General features: G+C 43.6%; 1 protein-coding gene across 6 annotated transcripts in view; it reads right to left on the bottom strand.

The window, feature by feature from the left end:
- SLC8A1 (solute carrier family 8 member A1) overlaps positions 1–25,739 on the bottom strand; it is a 400,022-nt gene that overhangs the window by 21,696 nt on the left and 352,587 nt on the right. For all 6 annotated transcript variants that reach the window (XM_061625553.1, XM_061625554.1, XM_061625557.1 and 3 more), the window contains 2 exons: positions 20,423–20,553; positions 17,814–17,913 (listed from right to left, as the gene is read on the bottom strand). In XM_061625553.1, coding sequence (XP_061481537.1) covers positions 17,814–17,913; positions 20,423–20,553 — 231 coding nt within the window. The remainder of the gene's footprint in view (positions 1–17,813; positions 17,914–20,422; positions 20,554–25,739) is intronic.

Here is a 25,739-nt window from a genome sequence, read left to right as displayed (position 1 = left end):
CAGCACCGCTATGCATAAGATATCGGTTGATAACAAGATGTGGGGCCTGAGTGGCCGAGTGATGCTCTTGGGGTCTGATCCCTAGCAGTGCGATTACAGTTGAAGTATGTACCATAAGTACTCTTGGTGAACTCCACTGTTGGTCTGATGGAGCTCTGACATACAAAGAAGGGTGCCCAAATTCGGTAACTGAAGTGAGAGCTACAAGGTTCTTTGGCTGAAGAGGGACCAGCCCAGCATCAACATGGAAGGGCAATGGACTGATCCACTGAAGACCACTCGGGCCTCTTTCATCTTGCAAGATGCAGAATGTGAAAGTAACCTTCATATTATAGATGGAAAATTTGCAAAAGTTGTGTTCATGAAGGGAACAACTCAGGTGAGCAACTGGTTCTGGCTGATGTAGGCATTTCTGCCTCCTGTTGGGCCTTTTGCCTCATGAAATAGTTCAACTGATTCTCTTCCTTAAAGAAGATTCTTAAGGGTTATTTTTTTCCAGCTAACATTTGCCTAATTGTATTTGGTCTTTTCCGTTTTTAAACATGATTTTGTTGTATCTTGTTATGTGGATGCAAACTCACTGGGCAGGGCCTGTCCTTTATGTGTATTTTGTACAGCACTTAGGCTTTTTAGGCATTTGACTAGAGAAGGGGCCATAGCTCAGTGGAAGAGCATCTGCCTTGCATGCAGAAGGTCCTAGGTTCAACCCCCAGAATGTCCTCTATCTGAAACCTTGGAGAGCTGCTGCCAGTCAGTGTAGACAATACTGAGCTAAATGGACCAGTAGCCTGATTTAGTATAAGGCAGTTACCTATGTCTCTTTGTTCTCCTAATAAAAGTCCCCTTTTTGGATTAAGTCCTGAAGTCTCAGTTCTGTTTTTCCTTCTCGGAACCCTTATGGTTATACACCACTATCTAGGCTAAAGTTACTCATGCCGTGCTCCTGTTAATTTGGGAAATGTCCTAGTTTCTGAGCCATCTCTACAGACATGACAGTGGCTGGCCCTCCCGCAGGAACAGAACCAGGGGCTGCAGAGGGAAGAGGTTCCCCAGCGCCAGATTATTTTCTCCAGCCACCCTCTGATTCTCAAACTCAGAAATAGGTTCAGACATGTGCTGGAGATACATGCCCTAGGCAAGAGGGGTTCAAGGGGTTAATGCACATGACAACTCTAATGAGAGGGATGGGAGAACTTCGAAACAAGACTCAAAACATATATTGCTTGGCACATCATAATAATGTGCATGTGAGTGCTAGGATTATGTATGAAGGTGATAGTTTGCTAGCATGGCTTCAAAATTTTTAGATTTTTGTATGTTCTGGGATTATGAAGTTTCTGGATATCACCACTGTAGGTGGTAATGATAAGAGTCCCTTACAGTGCTTCAAATAGTTTTAAAGCACTATGATTTCAAGTTTTTTTTTTTTTTAAAAACCCACCTTGCATGAACACAACCTTTTTATAAATAACTGTAGAGTCACCCTCCCTTCTCAGCATGGAAATCTTTTGATGTTTAATTCTCCCAAAGCACATTATGGATCCATTAGGAGAATAAAAAACATGCAATTTTGAGTAATTTATTGTATAGTTAAGTATTAAAAGAACTTAGCTCAATGGCTCCCTAGGCATTATGAAACAAATGCTTGGTGGAAATGGTTGGATATAGAATTCAGCACAACCCTCTTTCCTTTGAAGTGAGTTCCGCAAGCACAAGAAGTTGTTGAGGATGCCATAAATGCAAAGGACTGTTCTGTGAAGAGGATCTGTGGGTCAGGTACAATTTCCTTCAATGACTCATGGGCTCATTTTAATCACTTTAGAGCTAGCTGTCTCACAGGTATAACTTGACTTCCTGCTAAATGACTGAAAATTACTGAGAGTCAAGTTTGTAAAAAGCTGAATAAGGATGAAATCTATTATTACTTTTGTTTGCCTTTTCAAACCCAAAGATCCTCTGAGGAAACTCACCATAAAAAAGGTAAAATTCCAACCAATAAAAGCAGTGTCCAGATAAATCACTAGAGGCCTTACAAACACGATAGGTTTTTACTGGTTTCCTGAAAGCTATTGGGGAAGGACCTTTGTAGGGTTCTTGGGCAAGGAGTTCCACTAACTTGTATTTTGTTTATTAGGAAACAAGCAGGGTCTTCAACAAAATGTTGCAATGTGGAGTTCTTCGGTTCAGGGTTCTACCCATCTAGCCACTCCTTCTTTTAAGATATTCCACCACCACAATTTTCCACTCCCTCAATTTTCATTGAACTTTTTTTTTTTGCTTTACTTCTGCAAACCTTGAAATTTCCCCAAGCATGCAGATACCTCCCTCTCTTTCCCCCAGTAGCCTCTTTTTGGCTACTCTGTCATAATAACTCAGCACCTGAATTTGCTATTAGTACATATGAATGACGGTGAACACAGCTAAATGTTAGTGACTAGCTTGAAGACAAATTTTGAACTGGGAGACATGGTTTGCATTGAGGAAGGGCTGACCAGCTGACATCATTGGGTCTGCCTGCTGCCTTGTTCCTTTACAAACTAAGACGTGGGCCAAGTTTTTAAAAATCCTTTCCCCTCTTGTGTGGTTTGGCCAATTCCCCCTTTATGGCTCTCAGCTGTTACTTCAAGAGAGCCTCTACTGCTGTTTACATGACTGGGTGAGAGGAGTCCTTTGCCTATGGCAGAGATGGGGAACCTATGACCCTCCAGATGTTGCTGTTATCTTCTCTGTTGGATATGTTTGCTGGGGCTGATGGGATTTGAATCTGGAAACATCTGGGGGACAAAACATATCCCCATTTCTGGTCTATGGGTGTATGCATCACCTGATCTCTCATCACTTGATTTGATGAGGTAGCATTGCTCAGATGGGAGCTTCTGGAGAAAAGTGGCAACCATTTATTGGCTGCCACCACTACCTGCATAAGCCCGTGTGACAGCGATGCTTTGTCATCATGCAGCGTTGCTATAGGGAGGTATGTGTGTGGGTTTCATGCGCACATGCACTTGTGAAGATGGTGCTAACTGCCAGCAAGAGTTTCAGGAACAGTGATGAGGGTAGTAGTGAGTCTTCCTACTGCTTCTGGCCTGGAATTTTGACCCCTCTTAATAATTGGAAATGGCCTCCCTAGATTTGTTTCCCATAATGGTACAGAAAGCACAGCCAAAGTTTAGAATGGTGCTATTATTTTGAAGCACATTACTTTATTCTTGTGCCAACTACACTGGTTGCCTATCTGTTTCTAGGCATAATCAGAAATTCTTGTTATAATCTTTGATGTCCATTGGGAACTCTATAGAGCAGCCAACACCAGTTGGACTTGCTGTTAAGATCAGTGCTGATCAACTCTGACAGCAAGCCCTACTTGCTAAGGAACAATCAGGAGCACAATTTAAGCTCCTGATTGTTCATTGGCAGCTGCATTTCTACCTGAACGTAGGAAGAGCCCTGCTGGACCAGGCGAATGGCCCATCTAGTCCAGCATCCTGTTCTCATAGTGGCCAACAAGATGCCTTTGGGAAGCCTGAAAGCAGGACCTGAGTGCAAGAGCACTCTCCCCTCCTGCAATTTCCAGCAACTGATATTCAGAAGCATATTATAGCTGCACCTAATGTCACATATGATATCAAATGTAGAGCTGCTCATGGGCATAGTTTGGGGAAAATAATACTAATACCAATACTACTACTAATCAAATGTATTACCCACCCTACACCAGCAGGTCCCAGGGTAGGTTATAATAGTATAGGTTATAATAGTTTAAAATTTAATATTAAAAACAATTAAAACAGATTGCAATCACAAGAATAGGGTGTCGCCATGCTTGTCACAGACTGTCAATGGTCGTGAGAGCCCTAGGATATACCATTATATATGTGTTTTGAAGCACAGTGGCATCTGGTTTTACACAAGGCTGTTACTTCTGTTAGATTGATGCCCCCATTAAGGAAGCTTGGAATTTGACAAATTTCCCATTGTCTTCATCAAAGTGTTTAGAGAGCTTTGGGATTCATCTCAGCTCTGTGGCTCCATAATTCTATGAACTTGAATTTACACGGCACGGGATGTAGTTACATTCTTGTTTTTGTCTTTCCCAACCATCACTTTCTTCTAGCTGCTTTTTTCTGTTTCTGGCTTTCAAGATTTCAGGAGCGATGTTTGATTAAATCTTGAAAAGTGCCATCAGCCATAATAGAACAATATGCCAGTAGAGCTCCATTAAAAATGCTGAAACTTTTAAGAAGACAGTAAATGATACAGGGCTAGATTTATTAAGGCAACTTAGAAAATTATAGATTTGACGTGGGCTCACTGAGATCTAAAACATTTCTCAAAAACCATTACGATGAAGAGGGCTGCCATCTATCCCTAATTTTTATGGGTTGCTAATATTTGGGGAACTGTGTTCATAGTAAGTAGAAAACTTATTAGGACATAAATTATTATACAGCCACAAGAGAACTTTTTGCATTCTGCAATGTTAAATTGAAAATACCCCTCATGCCTTTCTGATGCCTCCCATAAGTTCATTTCAAAACAAAACCTTACAAAACTTATAGTCCTGAACTCAGAAACGCTTGCTTAACAACCCTCTAAATCAGGGCTGGCTCCAGGAATGCCAGGGCCCTTGGGCATCAGCTTGCCCTGGCCCCCGGCGTGTGTGTGTATGTACATGCGTGTGCACACATGCAGCCCCCCCCACCCCCCCGTCTGCTGTCTTTTAACATTGCCCTTAAAGAAGATGGAGGCCGCAGATTCCCTAAGGGGATGATGCCTCCGCCGCCATCTTTGTTGATGGCACATATGTGTGCTACGTGCGCGCATCTCTGCCATCAACTAAGATGGCGGCAGGGGCTTCAGTACCTTAGGGAAACCGCGGCCTCCATCTTCGTTAAGGTAGGTGGGGTGTGGGGGGGGCGTGGATCATGGAAGAGGAGCGGAGGGGTGGCTGAGGGCCCCCTGTAACTCCAGGGGCCGTCAGGCTAGTGCCCCACCTGGCCGCCCTTTAGAACTTTTCATGGCGATACACAAAACCGTCAGAGACAATTGAGAGTTCAAAGTGTAAAAAGAGAGAGAGAAAAAAAGACCCTTGTTGGACTTTTTTCTGTCAGAGTTCTGTGAAATTAATTAAAAATCAGCCATGTTCACAAGGGTACCTGTAATCCTATTACTGACTTTGCCCCATACTCTGACCTTCATCTACTGCAGTTTAAAATTAAAAAAAATGCCTGGCTGATATTGAGAAATTTAGCATTTTAAGAAATTTAGCACTGGAGTCAGTGATAAGCCCAGACATACTCCGTAAGAATCAACTGTTAGTGTTCTAAAAACCAGACTCACAGTCGTTTGGCTTGGCTAATCAGGGGGCCACACCCCCACCAGACATTGATTTCACTTGAGACAGTCATGGCTTCCCCCAAAGTGTAGTTTGTGAAGGGGGCTGAGAGGAGACTCCTATTCCCCTGACAAGAGCTTCAGTGGCCAGACTGGTTTAACTGTCAGCCACCCTGATTGAAGCTCTGTGAGGGGAACAGGGGTCTCCTAACAACTCTCAGCACCCTTCGCTAACTATATTTCCCAGGATTCTTTGGGAGAAGCCATGACTGTCTAAAGTGGAACAAAGGTCTGATGTGGATGTGGCCAGGGACAGCTTTGGTTTAAATTTGTGTGGGAGACTACATGTGCCGGCTGTCAGGCCTGTCCTTAGCATGTGCTGGGCCCAGGGCAAAAGCATAGTTGCCCCTCCCCACATCTTTCTCTCTTTCAAACCTCCCGCCCAGAATAAGCCGGCAAGCGCTGCCTGTAAATGCGCTGCACAGCTGATGAGCGGGCAGCAGGCAGCACAAGGAAGCCACTCAGGCAGGGGATTCAAACCTCCCTCCTACAATTAGCTAGCTAAGCACCGCACGCACACCCGCTTCATGGCTGATGAACGGAGAGGGAAAGAACCGCTCAGGCACACAGCTGAAGAGTGGGAGATTCCCCAAGAGCGGGAAGCGGCTGGCGAGACTGCACGGCTGAAGAGAAAAAACCCTGCCGCAGCCCAGCTTCTCATCACCAAGTGCGCCTCCCCCAAAGCGTGGGCCCTGGGGCAACTGCCCCACTTCCCGGTGCCTAGGGGCAGCTCTGCCTGCTGTAGAATAAAAAGGTGGGCGAAACACTGAAAAACAATGATACTGTTCACAATATTTTCCTTTTGGAAAGGAAAGTGTCTTCCCCTCTGCACAGTGCCCTCCCCCCTCCCTCTCTCCCCCTGCCCCTCAACCCAGGTCAGTTTCACCTATCCTAAGCTTGATTGCACAGCAGTAAATCGCACTGGACTCAAAAAGCATACAAATAATCAAACCTGCCCTCCCCTCCTCCTCCCTCCTCCCCCTTCCTTTACTCTCCCCTCCCCCTCCTCCTCCATGGTCAGTTTTACCTATTTTAAGCATGATTGCACATAGGTAAATCCCACTGAACTCAACAGGCATGCAAATGATCAAACCTGCCCTCCCCTCTTCCTCCCTCCTATCACCTCCCTTTTCTCCCTTCTCTCCCTCTTTCTTTGCCCCTCCCCATCCCCTTCCTTCCCCCTCCTTCCTCTTCCTTCCTCCTTCCCTCTCCTCTCCCCTGCCCTCCCCCTCCTCCATGTGCAGTTTTACCTATCTTAACCATGATTGCATGGGAGTAAATCCCATTGAACTCAATAAGCATGCAAATGATCAGACCTGCTTTTCCCTCCTTCCCCTCTCCTCTCCCTTCTTCCTCCTTTCCCCATCCCCTGCGGTCAGTTTCACCTATCCTAACCATGATTGCAGGGGAGTAAATCCCACTGAACTCAATAAGCATGCAAATGATCAATCCATTCTCAGCAAACTTGCACAGGATCCCATTTCTTACCTCCCAGATTAAAAAGCAGAGACATTCACTAATAGGCAAAAAAACTTGCAGTTTAAGAACATACCTATAGCCAACAGATATTTCTATCAAACTTTAAAAAGCAGGGAACTTGGGCGGCTATAGTGAGTGCACCAGGGGAGCAGGAGTCCTGACCTCCTCTCTGAGATATTAGACTGCCCTACAAATTAGTCAAAATGCAAACACAATTTGGGTTGGTTTTTCACTGTCCAATCCATTTCCTGTGTAGCTTGGAAGAATTTGGTAACATGTGCCTCTCAGCATATGTTTGATTTACTTTGCAATTTTAGTGAAGTTTCCTATAGTAAATCATTTTCTTTTGCTTCTGGTTCTGTGAATGTTCTGTTCTCCATATTTTTTCAGCAATTAGCGACTTAAAAAAACTCATGAAAATTCTTCAGTTTAGTGTGAATTTTTCCTAATAAATACATTTTTGTATGCAGTTTTGATTAATTTACACATTTTTCAAGCAATTTATCCTAACATAATGAATGTTATATCTACACCAATACATTTTGTGCACACTTGCCTCTAATATATGCATTTTGGTAAACACTGCTTGGTTGAGGAACTGCACTGCAGAATTCAAATAAGTGTGACTTTCAAAGGATGGCTGTGTTTTGGTCATATTATTTTGGAAAGTGCAAATTTGACAGTTAGGCTTTAAATGTTAATTAAATCAAACTTCTCCCCCATCCCTACGATATATACCCCTGTATATCAGTCTATCAACACATCAGTTTCCAGCCCCTCTTTCCAAAGTCTGTGGGAAAAGAAAAGGTCTGTGGAAACACTAATTGTGGGGAGGAAGTTTGAAAACACACACACCTATGTGTATAGACAACACAGATAGTAGCTGCTGCATTAGTTGTTATCGCGCAAAGGTGTGTATAACTATAAATCACTATGTACAAAAGTGCACTGTGAAAAAAATTTGCGTTTCAAAGGCTACATGTGTATAGAGCCAAAGAGCATTTTGGTGCGCTGGCTGTCTCTCTGGAGATCTGCAGAGAGAGCAGTGAACTTTGGCTATTCTGTTGATGTATTTAAACTGTACTTGTGGAAATAAATAAAATATTACAAAAAAGCCAATAATCCTCTAATGCCCCCCTTTTCAAAGGGTAGCAAGCCCAGGTTAGCAATGTACCTCTGGATTTTCTCATCACTTGAGAGAACATAAGAACATAAGAAGAGCCTGCTGGATCAGGCCAGTGGCCCATCTAGTCCAGCATCCTGTTCTCACAGTGGCCAACCAGGTGCCTGGGGGAAGCCTGCAAGCAGGACCCGAGTGCAAGAACACTCTCCCCTCCTGAGGCTTCCGGCAACTGGTTTTCAGAAGTATACTGCCTCTGACTAGGGTGGCAGAGGACAGCCATCATGGCTAGTAGCCATTGATAGCCCTGTCCTCCATGAATTTGTCTAATCTTCTTTTAAAGCCATCCAAGCTGGTGGCCATTACTGCGTCTTGTGGGAGCAAATTCCATAGTTTAACTATGCGCTGAGTGAAGAAGTACTTCCTTTTGTCTGTCCTGAATCTTCCAACATTCAACTTCTTTGAATGTCCACGAGTTCTAGAGGGAGAAAAACTTTTCTCTATCTTGGAGAATTGGGGTGTGCCTAAGAACAAAAGAAGAGCCATGCTGGATCTAGTCCAGCATCCTGGCCAACTAGAAGCCTATGGGAAGCCCCAAAGCAGGACATTAGTACAATAGTGCAAGTGCCCTAACAGCACAGGAACTGCCCTTCTGGTGCTGAGCTATTAAACATTGTACCAACAGCATGGCATGGCATGATACAGATAAACAGCTCTCACACCACTGACATAATGTATGAAGGGTGCTGTACTTGCAGAAGGATGTAAATGAGCCAGGGAATTACATCAGAGTAGGTGTTACAGGGTTTATAACTACAGGCCAGACTCTTTTTGAAGGAGGAAGAACCTTCTTTTTTTAGGTGAGTGGGGGTAGCTGATGCTACATAGACAAATTTCATCTCAGAGCAGAGTTAAGTGATTTCATTTGAACAAGTCGATATGTGAAATTTTGAAACAGAAAAAAAACTAGCTTGCTGTTTAAAAAAGAAATAAATTGTGAACTTCATGAAGATTATTTAAATCTTATTTAACAAAAGAACAGATAAAGGCCATATTAAATAGTTGTCTTCTTCAGATATACTTACTGCTTTGAAAGAAAGGAATGCTATTAGCTCAGAATCCAGCTGTCATTTTGGCACAAAGAAAGTGGTGAGATACAGTCATTTCTCCAGGGCAGCAGTCATCAATGAAAAATGGCTGAGTAACCAACTTTTATCAGATTAGAAAATCCCATTTTCTCTTTTAACATCTCTCTTCCAATTCTCTGTAACTGAGAACCAGCGACATACAGCTAAATCTTGCTAGACCACCCACATATTATGTGTTCTGAACAGTCTAGAATTAGGACATTTCTGTAAGACATTGGGCAGGCTGCTGCTCAGCTTTATGCAGGGCAGTATTAACTGATTATATTTTTGCTTTTAACATATACCCAGGGGCCATGACTGACATCACCTCTTGAAATATTTGGACCAACTATATTGGCTTTACATACAGCTAAGAACAAGTACACCTCATCCAGCATCCTGTTTCCCACAATTGCCATCCAAGCACCACTGGAAAGCAGGTCCTGAAGCCTTCTCCCATCGTTATTCCTCAGCCGCTGGTACTTAATGGCGTATTGTCTCTGAGCTTGAAGGTTCAACTTATCCATTGTGAGCAATAACCATTGAGACTTAACCTTCACAAATCCCCTCTGAAGCAGATTGGAAGTTGATGGCTTCTGAGGAGCAAGGAGTGGCAAGGATCAGCTCCTAAATTAGGATTGGGGAATCTGTGACCTCCAGATGTTGCTGGACTATAACTCCCATTATCTCTGACCATTAGCCATGGTAGCTGGAACTAATGGAGTCCAACAATATCTGGAGGGCCACAAGTTCTGCCCTGGACTCCTGCTGGGAGGAAGGGCAGGATATAAATCAAATAATAAACAAACAAACAAACAAATAAATATTAAGTTCCCCATCTTTGCCCTAAAAAAAGACAGGATTTCTTCAAATATATTAAGCTGCCTTATATTGACCCAGGCCGTTGTTTTATCTGGTGCAGTAATTTCTTCTGTAAATAGCAATAACAGCTCTTTAGAGCTCAGTCAGGATTTCCCCCGTTAGCTTTGCTGTTTAAGATCCTGGAAACGGAAATAACGGGGATTGAATTTAGGACCTTATGTACAGAAAGTGTGTGCTCTACCACTGGGCTTCCCCCAACTTTTCATACATCAGCAGAAAAGGCAATCCACTGCAGGAGGCAAAACGGTACATAAAATACTTTTAACATTCTGCTCTTTTTCTGATATCAAACAAGAAATTGAGCCACCCTCAAAGTAGAACTCAGTAATCATAGCCAATCTCCTCAACTAGATGTGGAGAATCTGTGTCTCTCCAGATGTAGTTGGACTCCAACTCCCATCAGCCCTAGGCAGCAAGGGCAATGGTGAGGGATGATGGCAGTTGCAATTCATCCACATCTAGAGGGCCACAGGTCCCCCATATTGGTCCTTATGGTGAGTAACCATAAAAAAATAGTTGAGAGAGGTTCAGAAGAACGTGCCGGGTGGTATTACCAATCAACCCATAGACTTAGATAAGAATGCAAGAACATTCTTCCTGCAGGAGGAAGGGGAACACCACCACCCCTTCCAGGGAAAGAGAGCCGTTTGCTGCTGCCTGCCTGCCTGCTTGCTACTGCTGCTCGGCTACCACCACCACCCTTTCCCGGTTGGATTTCTGCTCTGCGGGGGTCACACCTTGCAGGACTAGGCCCCAGGTACTCAGCCAGCTGTGCCTGATTTTTTTCACCTGTCCCTTCTCTGGAGGGGATACATAAGCCAGCTGGCTGAGGCGGCTCCTGCTTTGTCTGCCTTTTTGTGGGTCTTGAGTCATGTGCCTGGAAAAGAGGACTCAGAGCCAAGTGGGGAGATCTGAGGGCCCTCCAGTTAGCGTAGTGACGGGTCAAGGGAGATATGGCGTTGTGAGGAGGACTTGCCAGGTAAGGGGAATGTGGCCCAGGCAGTTAATGGTTATGCCTTGTTCCGGTCCTCCCCACACCCGCAGGTTTGTTGGTTGCCCTATCAGCCAGCTCTCAGGCCTCCGGATGCTGCTGCTAAATGCCAGATCGGTGCATAATAAGATCTCCCTCATTCACAATTTAATTGTGGATGAGGCAGCCAATGTGGCATGTATAACTGAGACCTGGGTGGGTGAGCAGGGGGGAGTCAGTCTCTCCCAGCTATGTCCACCAGGGTACCTGGTCCAGCCAGGGTAGACCTGAGGGTCGGGGAGGGGGGTTGCTGTGCTCTATAGGAGCTCCATCTTCCTCTGCAAGTACCCTGTCCATGTGACTACTGGTCTGGAGTGTTTGCACCTTATGTTAGGTCAGCGGGACAGACTGGGGATTCTGTTGGTGTACCGCCCATCCCGCTGCCCAACAGACTCCCTAGCTGAGCTGACGGAGGTGGTCTCGGGTGTAATGTTGAGATCCCCCAGACTGTTCGTTCTGGGGGATGTCATGGTCTCCATGACAACCATGGGACTGTCCCAATATGCCATTGGCCCAACACATGTAGCAGGGCATACTCTAGATTTGATTTTTGCATTTGGACATGGAGTTGGTGATCTGAATGTGGGGGGCCGTACATCAGTCCCTCTGTCATGGACAGATCACTGCTTGCTGAAGTTTAGACTTACAGCGGCTTTTCCCCTCTGCAAGGGTGGGGGACCTATTAAGTTGGTCCGGCCCCAGAGACCCGGATGGTTTCCAAAGGGCTCTGGGGAGTTTTCCGGCTGATAGGGCTGGTGCTCCTGTTGAAACCCTGGTTGAACTGTGGAATACAGAAATGACCCAGGTGGTTGACATGATTGCTTCTGAGTGCCCTCTCCTGTGTAGAGCTCATACGCCTCCATGGTATACTCCAGAGCTGAGAGCAATTAAACAATATAGGAGACGGCTTGAATGCAGATGGAGGCGAACTCCTAGTGGATGCAATTATACACTGGTAAGTGCCTATGGTAAGCTGTATTTAGGGGCAGTGAGGGCAGCAAAAAAACAATATTTTGCTGCCACTATCAAATCATCAATCTGCCACCCAGCAGAGCTCTTCAGAATTGTCCCGGGGCTATTACACTCTGGCCCCACGGACATGGTAGAACCATCTGAGGCCCGCTGTAATGAATTTGCTAGGCACTTCCAGGATAAAATCTTTAGCATCCGCCAGGACTTAGACTCCAGTGTTATAGCAGGTGAATCAAGTGAGGTATCCAGAGCACAGCCTTGTCCTGATTTCTTGGATGAGTTTCAGTTGGTGCAGCTTGAGGACGTTGACAAGGTGCTTGGACAGGTTCATGCAACCACTTCTGTGCTGGATCCTTGCCCTTCTTGGCTAATAAAAGCTAGCAGGGATGGAACAGCCGGCTGGGCCAGGGAAGTGATTAATGCCTCTCTGCCAGAGGGGCTGGTCCCTGGCTGCCTGAAAGAGGCAGTAGTGAGACCACTCCTGAAGAGACCCTCCCTGGACCCAGAAAATCTTAATAACTATAGGCTGGTAGCAAATGTTCCATTCCTGGGCAAGGTCCTGGAACGAGTGGTGGCAGGCCAGCTCCAGACACTCTTGGATGAGACCGATTATTGGGATCCATTTCAGTCGGGTTTCAGGCCTGGTTTTGGCATGGAAACAGCCTTGGTCGCCCTGTATGATGACCTTTGTCGGGAGAGAGACGGGGAGTGTGACTCTGTTGATTCTTCTTGATCTCTCAGCGGCTTTCAATACCATCGACCATGGTATCCTTCTGGGGAGACTAGCTGAGTTGGGAGTGGGAGGTACTGCATGGCGGTGGTTCCACTCCTACTTGGCAGGTTGCCCCCAGAAGATGGTGCTTGGGAAACATTACTCGGCACCCTGGACTCTCCAGTATGGGGTTCCGCAGGGGTCAGTTCTGTCCCCCATGCTGTTCAACAACTACATGAAACTGTTGGGTGCGGTCATCCGGAGCTTTGGAGTGCGCTGCCATCAGTATGCTGATGACATGCAGCTCTATTTCTCCTTTTCATCTTCTTCAGGTGAGGCTGTCAATGTGCTGAACCGGTGCCTGGCTGTGACAATGGACTGGATGAGGGCTAATAAACTGAGGCTCAATCCAGATAAGACTGAGATGCTGCTAGTGGGTGGTTCTTCTGACCAGATGGTGGATGTCCAACCTGTCCTGGATGGGGTTGCACTCCCCCTGAAAGAGCAGGTTCGTAGCTTGGGGGTTCTCCTAGAACCATCTCGGTCACTTGAGGCTCAGATAGCCTCGGTGGCACGGAGTGTCTTCTACCAACTTTGGTTGGTGGCCCAACTACGTCCCTGTCTGGACAGGGATAACCTGGCTTCAGTTGTCCATGCTCTGGTAACCTCCAAATTAGATTACTGCAATGCACTCTACGTGGGGCTGCCTTTGAAAAGGTTTGGAAACTGCAGCTTGTGCAAAATGCAGCAGCCAGATTTGTAACAGGGACCAGACGGTCTGAGCATATAAAACCGATTCTGGCCCACTTGCACTGGCTGCCTGTATGTTTCCAAGCTCAATTCAAGGTGCTGGTTTTGACCTATAAAGCCTTACACGGCTTGGGACCACAATACCTGATGGAACGCCTCTCCCGATACGAACCCACCCATACACTACGTTCAAGATCAAAGGCCTTCCTCCAGGTGCCTACTCCAAGGGAAGCTGGCCCCCAAATTATGGAATGATGTTTCTGATGAGGTGTGCCTGGCGCCAACACTGTTATCTTTTCGGCGCCAGATCAAGACTTTCCTCTTCTCTCAGGCATTTTAGCATGTGTTTTAACTTGTTTTTATATTGTTTTAAATTTTAAAATTGTGTTTTAAATTGTTTTTAAAATATGTGTCTTAAATTGTATATTTGTTTTAATGTTTTTGATTGCTGTAAACCGCCCAGAGAGCTTTGGCTATGGGACGGTATACAAGTGCAATCAATCAATCAATCAATCAATCAATCAATCAATCCATACGAGTCCTGCTGCATCAGGCTAAAGACCCATGTAGTCCAGCCACAGTGGCCAATCAGATACCGATGAGATAGCCTCTATGGCTGGCTAAGCTGAAGCCAGATTGTAATGGCGGCGATAATATTTAAATCTTTATTTATTATTTGATTTATAACCCGCCCTTCCGCCCAGCAGGAGCCCAGGGCGGCAAACAGAAACGCTAAAAACACTTTAAAACATCATAAAAACAGACCTTAAATCTTAACAGCCTGACTACATGTCACAACTTTTTACGTGAGCAGAATCGTTTCTACTTTTGTAGAACTCTGAAGGCCTTCATCCCCAACTGATCCTACAGACAGGGAAGGCTAGAGAGGAGTTAAAGTGATGTTTCACTCCTCACTTTTCTCTGCCTTTACAAGAAGCTAATAGCTCCACTGGATGAAAAAGGTTAAATATCCTCCTCCTCCTGCAGCTTTTCTGCTTTTAGTAGTTCCCCTTTGAAGGGGCTTTCCAAGCCCACCACCATGCCCCTGCAGACAAAAGAGACCCACTGGGCTTACATTACACACATTTGCAGGTAGCATTTATTTTATTTCTGAGAGCAAGCAATGTGGCAACATGAAAAAAAGGCTCAGCAGGAGAACTGGGGTGATTCTCTAAGGCATATTGTTGACAGTTTGTTAAAGTGTGTTTTTCCCAAGACATGGCGAATAGGTTCATTGGAAACACGTGTTTTTCCTTGGGTGCAGTCTTAGACTTTGATTGAGGGAAGCCCCAAGGGATTAAAGAGAACATCCGACACTTGCAGAAGCAGCTAGCTTCCCAGCTCCACAGTCGCAAACACAGCAGGCCTTATTTCAGAAGAGAAAGCTTCCTTCAGACATGCTCAATAGCATTAAAGGGCAAGGGAGAGCCTGAGAAATTTTGGAGAAGCAACAATATATGGTCCGGATGCGTGGAAGGACTCTGCGACTTAAAAGCACTGTAGGATTACAGATAAGATCTGTCCTGTTTGTTATTTAATTGGCAGAGGTTATGTAATAAATCCTTTAAATGGAACCTAGTTAAAGTAAGTGAATGTATTTCCCATCACCCCACTCCCCAGATGCAATCCAGGCAGAAGGAGATTGTTCTGTACTCTCAGATACTTGGCTGGGAAAGTTTCTGACACTCACTTTGTCTTTGCACTTGGCTGCTTTTGGAATGAACACTGGAAAAGTGACAGAAGATAAAATGTTGTCATATGATTTATCACAATCTTATCTCCATGGTCAAGTGATTGCTGAGCCATTCCTTGTAGCCTGCCACTTCTGGAACAGGCTCGAGGAGTATGGCAAACTGCCCACAGGGGATTCCACTATGAGGCATGTGGGAGACAAGGAGTTTCTGCATAGCAGGCGCTGATGTGGGCAGGAAGGTGCTTGCAACAGACCCAGTTAATGTCTCTTCAAAGCAATGATTTCCCAAACTGTGCATCTCAAGAAAAGCTGCTAAGGGTGTAACATGATAAATTGTTAGGTCTTTCCTGTTCCAGGAACCCTGGAAATCTGGCCTAGAAGCTCTTTCTTGTGTGAAGACTGGTTATGTTTACAATAAAGTGAAGGAAATACACTCTGCATATGCTCATGGCGTGTTCTTATTCCTATTTTTGCTCTCACTGTCTTATGTTGGAAATTAGACTAGATGGACCTTTGGTATCACCCAGAAAGGCAATACCTATTAGTATTTTTCATCTAGTTTACTGCAGTTGTTTACTACCACTTCTTTGTTGTTCAGCTGGCACATAAGCTCCTTTGGCAAACTGAAACTATAGCACTAAGATAATTTGATGGCACTTGTTACTGTATTGCACAAGTGCACAATTCCCATAGAAGGTTTTTCTTTTAAAGGTCAGTTTTGTAAGATCCATCCCAAGAGACAATCCACTTACGCTGGCAAAACTAAACACAGCAGAAAAAGAAAACACACCAAACGTAGGTTAGGAATGGAAGGAAAATATAGCTGAAGCAGAAGCTTCTGTGCAAATTGTAACAGGGAATCTTGAAGTGGCACCTATCCACAGAGAGACTTTGCTGTCACAGCTTCTATGCAGGCCAGAGAATCAAAACAAATTTACAGCAGCTTATGAATAGGACTACAATGGTTATTTATATACATTGGTTACCTTTATCTATATATAGTATTGAACTGAGGTTGTTTTTTTTAATTGTGATCATGGCTACTGTATATTCTCAAATCTGTATCTGGTGTTTCTTCAATGAGAGAATGAACTCATGATGTAATGTATGGGGTTCCAAAGTGGTCTGCTATCCTGCTTAGTATAGGCAAATTTTGCTTTCAGCCCATGCCCTGGGCTTGGAGCAAGTGAAACATAAAACTATAGTATTGCCAAAAAAGCAGGGTTCTCTGACATTTGAGATATTGCCTGAAAAGGTGTGTTAGTACAGGATTGGAAACAAAGAGCAAAACTGGTGTAGAATTGATTTCTTGTATTGGCATAAACAACAGGAGCGGTTCTATTCAGCAGGCATGAGATCTCTGGAATGTATACATGCCCTACTGCCACCTGGTTCCATTCTAATCAAAGCCTCCTGGTATACCTACTGACTAGTTTCTTAGAGACAGAAAGAAAGGCACCATACAGCAAGCAGTGTGACTTGCCAGAAAAATACCCTGAGTCCATTAGCATTGACGAACCGTATACCCCAAACACGTGCATGAAATCCTTTTGCACCCACACAGATTTTTGCATCCACCATCCAGGATTGGAAATGGAAAATTCCACTGGTAATATAGATTCCCTTCCTCTTCTTTGTTTTAGTAAAACGCCTCCCTCAAAAAAATAAAAAACACACAAAACCCCACAAGTTTTAAGAAGAATCTCCAACTAAAATTGGTGGCCTTTTGCTTTTAGTCTTTCTCTGGATTCTTCCCCTCCTGGCTTTACCTTCCCTATCTTTCCAAGGGCTCCAATGGAACTCAAACTGTCACTCAAAGCTGAAGTGTCCTAACCATCAGAGATCGTAAGTAATAAGCTCACTTGATCCCAGCAAAGGACAACTTCCTGGTTCACAGCAGGCTCCTTGTGGAAGAGCCCCCGCCACCCTCTTTGCCTTGGGAGAGTTGATATCCATGCTCTACTACCCCTTCTCTCTCTCTTTCCTTGTGTTTCCATCTCTTCAAAACATTACTCATCTTACTGTTCAGGAAAGGTGCTATTTATATTTTGACTTCTTCCTCTAACCCGATTCGCTTCCCCACATGTCTGTCTGGCTTCTATCACCCTCATTTCCCAGCTCCTACCTCCTCTATAGATTTAATGCTGTCCATGTACTTATCCTATTTTTTTAAAATAAACCAAATATTAGAATAATCTAAATTCTTGCTTGTCATCTTGTTGCTCATTCTCCCTCCTAGACATGCCAGTTTTTGCGATGGTGCACTGTGACTCTAAGTTGCAACATGTGTACCTAGAGTTCATGCATGTAATCACAAACATGTGTAGATGAAGACATGCGACAGCAATTCCCATTCATACGGATTGCGCTTGCAGGACAGCCCCATGGAAGCCTTATTAATATGAATGGAATTTGTGTTGCTCTTGTGCGTTGGTTCCCCTGCCCAATAGCAGAAACTTTCTATATAGTGCAGAGCCCAATCTGATTAAAAAGCAAAATGACGTTTGCCCAGGAGCCCTGAATATCAACATTACTTGTTTTGCTCCTGAAGCAAGTACAGGCTAGGTATATTGGGGTCAGGGTTACTTGATGCCCTCAAGCCAGGATAATGGCTTCTCACAATTCACAGCATGTGTAGAAACAGAAAAATTTACCGGCGCTGACAGTGATAGCTTCAATGAACTGTTCTCTCCAGCTGTTAGTTCCCACCACGAGAGCTAGGTTTGTCTTCTTAATGAGCTTGTCCACAGTGCTCTGTAGATGGATAGAGAAGCATTAGAAAGAGAAGCGTAGTATCCGTTCAGAGGCTTGAGCTCATGGATGGAAATGTAAAGCCCCTGCGAGGGATGTTGGCTTGCTTCAGAACATTAACACCAATACCAAAGTGGCTGAAAATGTACACACATGCAAAAAAACTCCCAAGAGAGAGGCTTGAACTTTATGTGCAAAGTATCCATTGGTATATTATTTGCATTGTGTTTTGAAATCTCCATTTTGCATTACAAAGGCTTGGAATCTTTACATTCAAATAATTTCTATTAATTAGAAATGCCCAATACTAAACACGGGAATAGTATTGTCTGCACTGATTGGTTGTGGCCTTCCATGACCTCAGGTAGTGTCTTTTCAAATCACTTACTTCCTGATCCTTTTAACTGAAAAGGATAGAGATTGAATCTGCGGTTAAAAAAAAAAGGACAGATGCACAACAGATCCGGTTCCCAATGCATTGTGAGGAAATAGCTGAAAAATAAAATATATTTCCTCTAACATGCAAATATATCAGAAAACCTCTTTTGATGTACCTCCTTGCTTTACTGCAAGTCAAATTACACCCTTGTCTTCATCAGCTATTGATTCTATTTGTACTGAACCTGGGATCCCCTTATGGGGCAGGGTGACACTTTTTATTTCCCAGAATGCCATTAAGTAAAACTGGTAATTATTATACAGGTAGCTTCTTTCCCTTACAAGTGAAACTTAGAGGATTTTCCTAAAAACAACATAATGATTAAAATTCAGTCAGGCCATCTGGGCCCAGATAAAATTGCCTTGGGAGCCAGTGGCTGAATGACACAGAAAATGTGGAGGCACTGAACTTCCTTTACCAGAAGTAGTGGTTCTCATCTATTTGTGTATGGAAAATTCTGCCTGATGGAGAACAGAAAGTAGTTTGTAAAGCTTTAACATCTGATTTCCTGATGATATCCTCAGGGAATGCAAATAAAGAAATAAATGTGTCACTTGGAATGTAAATATGATACAGTGGTTAGTGCTGTAGACCAATCTGTGCTTCCGCTGTAATAAAAAGATCCAGAATGTTCAGCGAGCACATTTAGGCCTGAGGAGACCTGGTGGATTCAAATCCCCCATTAACCATGAAGCTCACTGGGTGAACTGAGTGATCTCACAACCTAACCTAAATCAAATAAAGATGCTGTTGTCATGAGGATGAAGAGCAGGGGGAAGAAGCATTCATGCTGTTCTGAATTCTTGGTGGGATAATTAATTTGGAGTCTTTGGTGGGACTTACAAGCCCCTTAACAACTTGTGTCCAGGATAGCTTAAGGACCTCCTGATTCCTTATGTCCTTGCCTGCTCACTGAGGTCTCTGGGGGAGTCACTGTTAGTGGTCCCCCATGGCTTGGATGTACAGTTCATATCCACCAGGAGCCGTGAGTTCAGTATTATGGGTCCAATTCCAGTTGAGGTGAGATAGGTCCCCTCCCTCCCTGTTGAACTGCCGCCACCTACTGAATACTATTAAAAATTTCAGTAGGCATTTTAACTAAATTCTAATGTTATTCAATTTTTATCTTGTATTGCTCAGTTACTTGTACACCGCCTAGACATGACTGTAATTAAGTGGTATATAAATTGTCAAAATAAATAATAAAATAAAATTTTAATAAATAAATAAGTTTAAAAAAGAATGTCAGATGTTGAAGTATATGTGGGTTGCATTGCTGTTCCTGCTCCTGACAGATGTGGCTAATGGACACGCTTTGCTGTAGGCGAAATAGTGTGTTCACAGCCTGAGGCTGGCATGAGAAGGTGGAAGTAATCAGTGCATGCTGCTGACACCTTTGAGCACCTTTGCTTATGGCTATAAACACACTAGTTGCCAGATTTCATTATTTTCCATTAGCCATACCTGGAGGGGAAAGGGGTTGATCTGCAGATCAGTTGTGAAATCTTTTCGAAGCTGAATTTTTATTTTTAAAAAGTACTTGAGGTGATCCCATCAGGTTTTACAGTAAAAGGGGGCAAAGTTTGAGTAGCATCGTATCCCCCGTTTCAGAAGAGAGGTGGAGACGCACTGGATCCGGCAGAACAGTGAGTGTGCTTCTACCGTAATGTATTGAATCCACACAAGCACAGAATATGGTTCTGAGAATATTTGCTTTCATTAAAAAAAAAATTCTAGCCCTTATGATTACTCATGATAAGTAATCATAAAGTTAGTGGGCAGTGTCTGGCAAAATATCAGAAGGATCCCAGTGGCATTAATTCCTCACCCCTCCTTGTGATGAACAGAAGTAGAAAATGTATGCAAAAAACAGGAAACATGGTAGAATTACGTAAATCTGCCTAATCAGCATAACTTGAACAAATGGTGCAATCACCCTCTTCTTGGTGCAGAACATTTTTTTTTTGACACAGAGAAACACAGTCCTGACCTTGGATTACCACATTTTACATAGAATATGAAAACAGGGCTGTAACAGTTTAGCAGTAATAAGGGGCTCCTGGCATACTCCACCTTGAACTCGTAGGACTCTTCAATAATCACTTCTAGCTTTGTATGTTCCCCCAGAATGGGGCGCCCCATTTCAGCAATGCGGCGCTCTTCCTCCTCTTTGCTTGTCAGCGGCTGCTTCTCCTCGTTCTCTTCTGAAAAAAAAAAAAAAGGAAAAAGGTACAGATTTTGAGCCAGGGCTTTCACTTCTCTGCAGCCAGTTTCTGTCAAATGGAGCTGTGATCTACTATTTATATTCAAATGTGCCCCATTGCGATGGCAAAAGCAGGCAGACATCTGTTACAGAAAAAGGACAGGCCATTAAGCAAGGGGCAAGCGCCTGTGTGGTGAGGGTTGGAATGTGCTGCTGCAGATGGTTTGCCTGGAAGCATTAGCAAATGAGATCACTGGCTTATAACTTCTCTGAAATTTCAAGTGATTGTTTCCCCTCCCCTCTCCAATCCTGTTAACCCTCAGCTACAATACAGCCCTGCTTTGGCAAATTGACTGTCAAAGGCTGAACTTTGCAACTCGCGGAAATGGAGGGAGACTTATCGATTTGGAAACCTTCAGCCTCATTTTATTTCACTTCAGGTATTCTTACATTCATAGAATAATAATAATAAATAATAATACAAACATCACAAAGCAGTGATTATGCAGAGGCCAGTCATGGGTTGCCATTATTAAGAGTACAACTAGGGCTTCTCACACAGGTAAGGTTCTTAGGTACACACCTAAGATTTGCTTAAGTGTACGCCTAAAACGTGTACAGTATGTGACAAAGAGGTGCTTGAAAACATGTGTACCGTACAGGTACTCTTTTTAGGTAATTGTAGACTCTGGGTTTAATGATTTTACACTCCCCTGTTATATAATGTAATGTGTATTACTTTGCTTGCTTCACAATAGGGCAAGCCAGCCCTGCCGTGGTTTGGGAGCCCTCTTGCTGAATAGGGCCCTGGATGTCGGCCCCAAAGTCCTACCTTGATGGCACTATTGCTCACTAGAGTGGTGGGAATGGCTATAAATCCTTGTTGAGCATGCACTCAGTAGCAGTGGCTGATGGCTCCATGTCAATGGGGCAGTGGAATCTATTCTGGGTTTTAGTCCAAACTTTCAAGAAGCACCTTGGACAGCTCCTTGAAAGTATGGATTTAAACCCAGAGCTGATTCCATTGCCCTACTGACATGGAGCCACCAGCCCCCCTGTGCTCAGTGGCAAACCTGGGTCTACTGTGTACTCTGTGAAATGGCCCTCAGCAAGGAGCTATAGCCAACTACAGATCTCCAATGAGTCTACTTGCATGATGCACCTATTTCCAAATGCTAGCGTTTTGTCACATTCACCACTTTATTTATTTATTAAGAAATTTATACATCATCTTTCACCAAAAGGCTACAGGGTGCTTTACAAGGTAAAATGAAATACTAAACAATTATTTCTATGCAACTCACAATAAAAAAGCAGCAGCGTCAGACTGTTCATAAACCATCGTTCCCCTCATCCAAAAGCCTGCCAGAAGAATCTTCAACGGTTTCTTTTGCTTTCAGCATGCCAAAGCCCACTGCGCAGCAGCAGGCTGGTGACTGCAACATGGCCCTCTTTACAATCCATTCGGATGAACTTCAAGTTATCCTCATTGAATGTTTGGTGCCCATTCTTGTCATAAGCCACCCAGATGTTGTTGGTGACAGCAGTTGTGACTGGCATCTGTGCCTTCATAACCAGAATATGCAAGGAGAGAGCCCTCATTGTTCAGAAGCAGGGTGCTCTGAACCTCTTCTCTGTTGGTCTGGCTCATCACCTGAGTCAGGGCCTTGGGGCAAACATCAGAACCTTCCTGCCAAGCACTCCCCTTGGTTATTTTCAGGTCCAGGCTAGACATGACACTGTGCCAGATTCATCCATTCAAACCCAGTTGGCTCCAACTGTATATAACATTTGAATATGTGCACTTGACTTTTACATTGAAAGGGGAATGTGGGGGGTGTCTCCACCACTCTGACGCCCCTGCCAATGGCTTATCTCCCTGCAATCTGCCCTTTTCCTTGGCTGAGTCCTGATCTCCGTAAGATATTTTGCCTGGGAGAAAATCTCTTGGAAAGAAGGGCTGCAGGAGAGTAAGTGGTGGCTGCTACAGTGGCCACATTCACACTAGACATTTATTTATTATTACTCCACTTTAAGCAGGCATGGATTCCCCAAAGAATCCTGGGAAGGGTAGTTTGTGAGGGCTGCTGAAAGCTAACAGAAGACTCCTATTCCCCTCACAGAGCTACAATTCTCAGAGTTTTATGGGAAGAGGAAATGATTGTTAAACCACTCTGGCAAACTGTAGCTCTGTGATGAGAACAGGGATCTCCTAACAACTCTCAGCATGCTTCACAAACTTCACTTCCCATGATTATTTGGGGGAAGCCATGACTGTTTAAAATGAAATAAAAGTGGAATAAATGTCTGGTGTGAATGTGGCCTTTGGCTCAGTCCCTCACATGTTACCCTGCAGCCATGAATAGCCACATCATGTTATTGTAATGAGAACAAGGTTTATGTCCTACCCGTGTTCAAATCATGTGAATTTGACTCAGCAAACCAGCAATGGTTTCAATGGCTTCTCAGCCAGTTGTACGTTGTAAGAAATAGGGCTAAGCGTAAAATTTTTATTGAAGGCCAAATGATAAAATAAAAACAGAATCAGTTCTGGCTTTGTGGCAAGTTGAAAGCATAGCTATCCGTCTGGAGAAAACGTCATTTGACTTTTCTGTGGCATGGCCAGTCAAACTTTCAGCCAATAACGAGGTTTGTGTGCGATGGGCTGAAACTCTCATCTTGCCATGAGACTGAGGCTGCTTTCAGACATGGAGCTTATTGTGTCAGTTTTGCAAATTGAAATGGCAGAGCTTCTATCCTAACTAGGGTTGCCAGGTTCAATCCCTGAGACTAATCCTGTATCTTTTGGAGAAGAGAAAGTCAGCCAAGTGCAGGTGTTCTTGCAACCCTGTAATGGGAAAAACCACAAGGTGAAATTCTCCCTCCCCCCTGCACAACTTTTAAAGATACGGAAGACCTCTTGGAGGCTGGGCCTGGCAACCAAGAGGTCTTTTTAAAAGAAATGGGGGTGCCACAGCATCTGATTGTCCTGATGCGCAACCTATACTCTGCACAAGAGGCTACTGTAAGGACAGAATATGGAGAAACAGATTGGTTCCCCATCAAAAGGGTGTGAGACAGGGGTGTATTTTTTATCACCCTATTTATTTAATCTATACGCAGAACATATCATATGGAAAGCAGGATTGGACCAAGATGAAGGAGGTGTGAAAATTGGAGGGAGAAATATCAATAATTTAAGATATGCAGACGATACCATACTACTAGCAGAAACCAGTAATGATTTGAAACGAATGCTGATGAAAGTTCAAGAGGAAAGCACAAAAGCAGGACTACAGCTGAACATCAAAAACACTAAAGTAATGAGAGCCAGTGTGATGTAGTGGTTAAGATGTTGGACTACGACCTGGGAGACCAGGGTTCGAATCCCCGCATAGCCATGAAGCTCACTGGGTGACCTTGGGCCAGTCACTACCTCTCAGCCTCATGAAAACCCTATTCATAGGGTCGCCATAAGTCAGAATCGACTTGAAGGCAGTACATTTACATTTAATGACAACAGAAGATTTATGCAACTTTACAGTTGACAATGAGGACATTGAACTTGTCAAGGATTATCAATACCTTGGCACAGTCATTAACCAAAATGGAGACAAAAAATCAGAAGAAGGCTACGACTGGGGAGGGCAGCTGTGAGAGAACTAGAAAAGGTCCTCAAATGTAAAGATGTATCACTGAACACTAAAGTCATTATCATTCAGAGCATGTTATTTCCGATTCTATGTATGGATGTGAAAGCTGGACAGTGAAAAAAGCAGATAAGAGAAAAATAAACTCATTTGAAACTGTGGTGTTGGAGAAGAGCTTTGCAGATACCATGGACTGCGAAAACGACAAATAATTGGGTGTTAGAACAAATTAAACCAGGACTATCACTAGAAGCTAAAATGATGAAACTGAGGTGATCATACTTTGGACACATCATGAGAAGACATGATTCATTAGAAAATATAATAATGCTGGGAAAACCAGAAGGGAGTAGAAAAAGAGGAAGGCCAAACAAGAGATGGATTGATTCCATAAAGGAAGCCACAGACTTGAACTTATAAGATCTGAACAGGGTGGTTCATGACAGATGCTCTTGGAGGTCACTGATTCATAGGGTCACAATAAGTCGTAGTCGACTTGGAGGCACATAACAACAACAAATCATTCACCCTTGTCCTCAACATCCTGCTTTCAATCTAGATTGATTTTAGATCCTGCCATCCGCAAGGGTAGGTGTGGTTATTTGATACTCATTTGAAAACCCTTTCCTTGTTTAGGTTGTCCATACCTTTTCCTCCCTGCTTATGTAAATGAAGAAGAAAGTGGTGATTGCAGTCTTGGTTTATGCCCACCTACAATATAACTGGGCAGGTTTGGATATACCCACCCCCATTGCAGGGACATCTGCCTACATCTGTTTTCAAATGGACACACTGTGGGATAATGTAGAATCAATCTGCAATGAGTTTTTATGTTTGGAATGAAACCAGTTTCTCAAGAAGCACTTTATATGGGCAAAAAAGATGTGCTTGACTCAGAGCAAATTTCAGGGCTAGATTGTGTGTTGACAAGGGATGGGCAAGAAATTCAATTCAGTTTGCATTTCAAACCCAATCTATCAAATGTGCTCTTTCCGAAACAATGAGAGCTGAAACACAGCCATTCTTTGAAAGTCACACTTATTTGAATTTTGCAATGTTTACAAAAATGTGTATGTTAGGGGAAAGTGTGCATAAAATGAATATATGAATGAAAATAACATATGAAAATGCATTATGTGACATGAAATTGCTTGCAAAAATGTGTACATTAGTCAAAATTGCCTGCAAAATGTGTTTATTAGGAGCAATTCACAGTAAAATGGTGAATTTTCATGAGGATTTAAGAAAAAAAAGCAAATTGATGCAGAAATGTGAAGAACCGAATTTAAGACTGGCAAAATGAGGAACGCAGAGACCTGAAACTGATAGATCTTTCCATCCCTAGCGTGGACTACACAGAATCTCAATTGATTCCAGAATAAAATTTGTTTATGGAGCCTTTTTTTATTTATTTTAAATCTCATCAGATTTTACAGGAAGCTATAAATCCAGATTAAGTGGGGAAATAATACTGGACAGCATTTCAATGATGACGATGTGATGTGGATGCTGCACAAAAACTGCATGCATGAGTTGC

This window comes from Rhineura floridana, chromosome 4 (assembly GCF_030035675.1).
Source record: "Rhineura floridana isolate rRhiFlo1 chromosome 4, rRhiFlo1.hap2, whole genome shotgun sequence".
NCBI classification, from domain to species: domain Eukaryota; kingdom Metazoa; phylum Chordata; class Lepidosauria; order Squamata; family Rhineuridae; genus Rhineura; species Rhineura floridana.
This window is presented reverse-complemented; position numbering and strand designations above follow the sequence as displayed.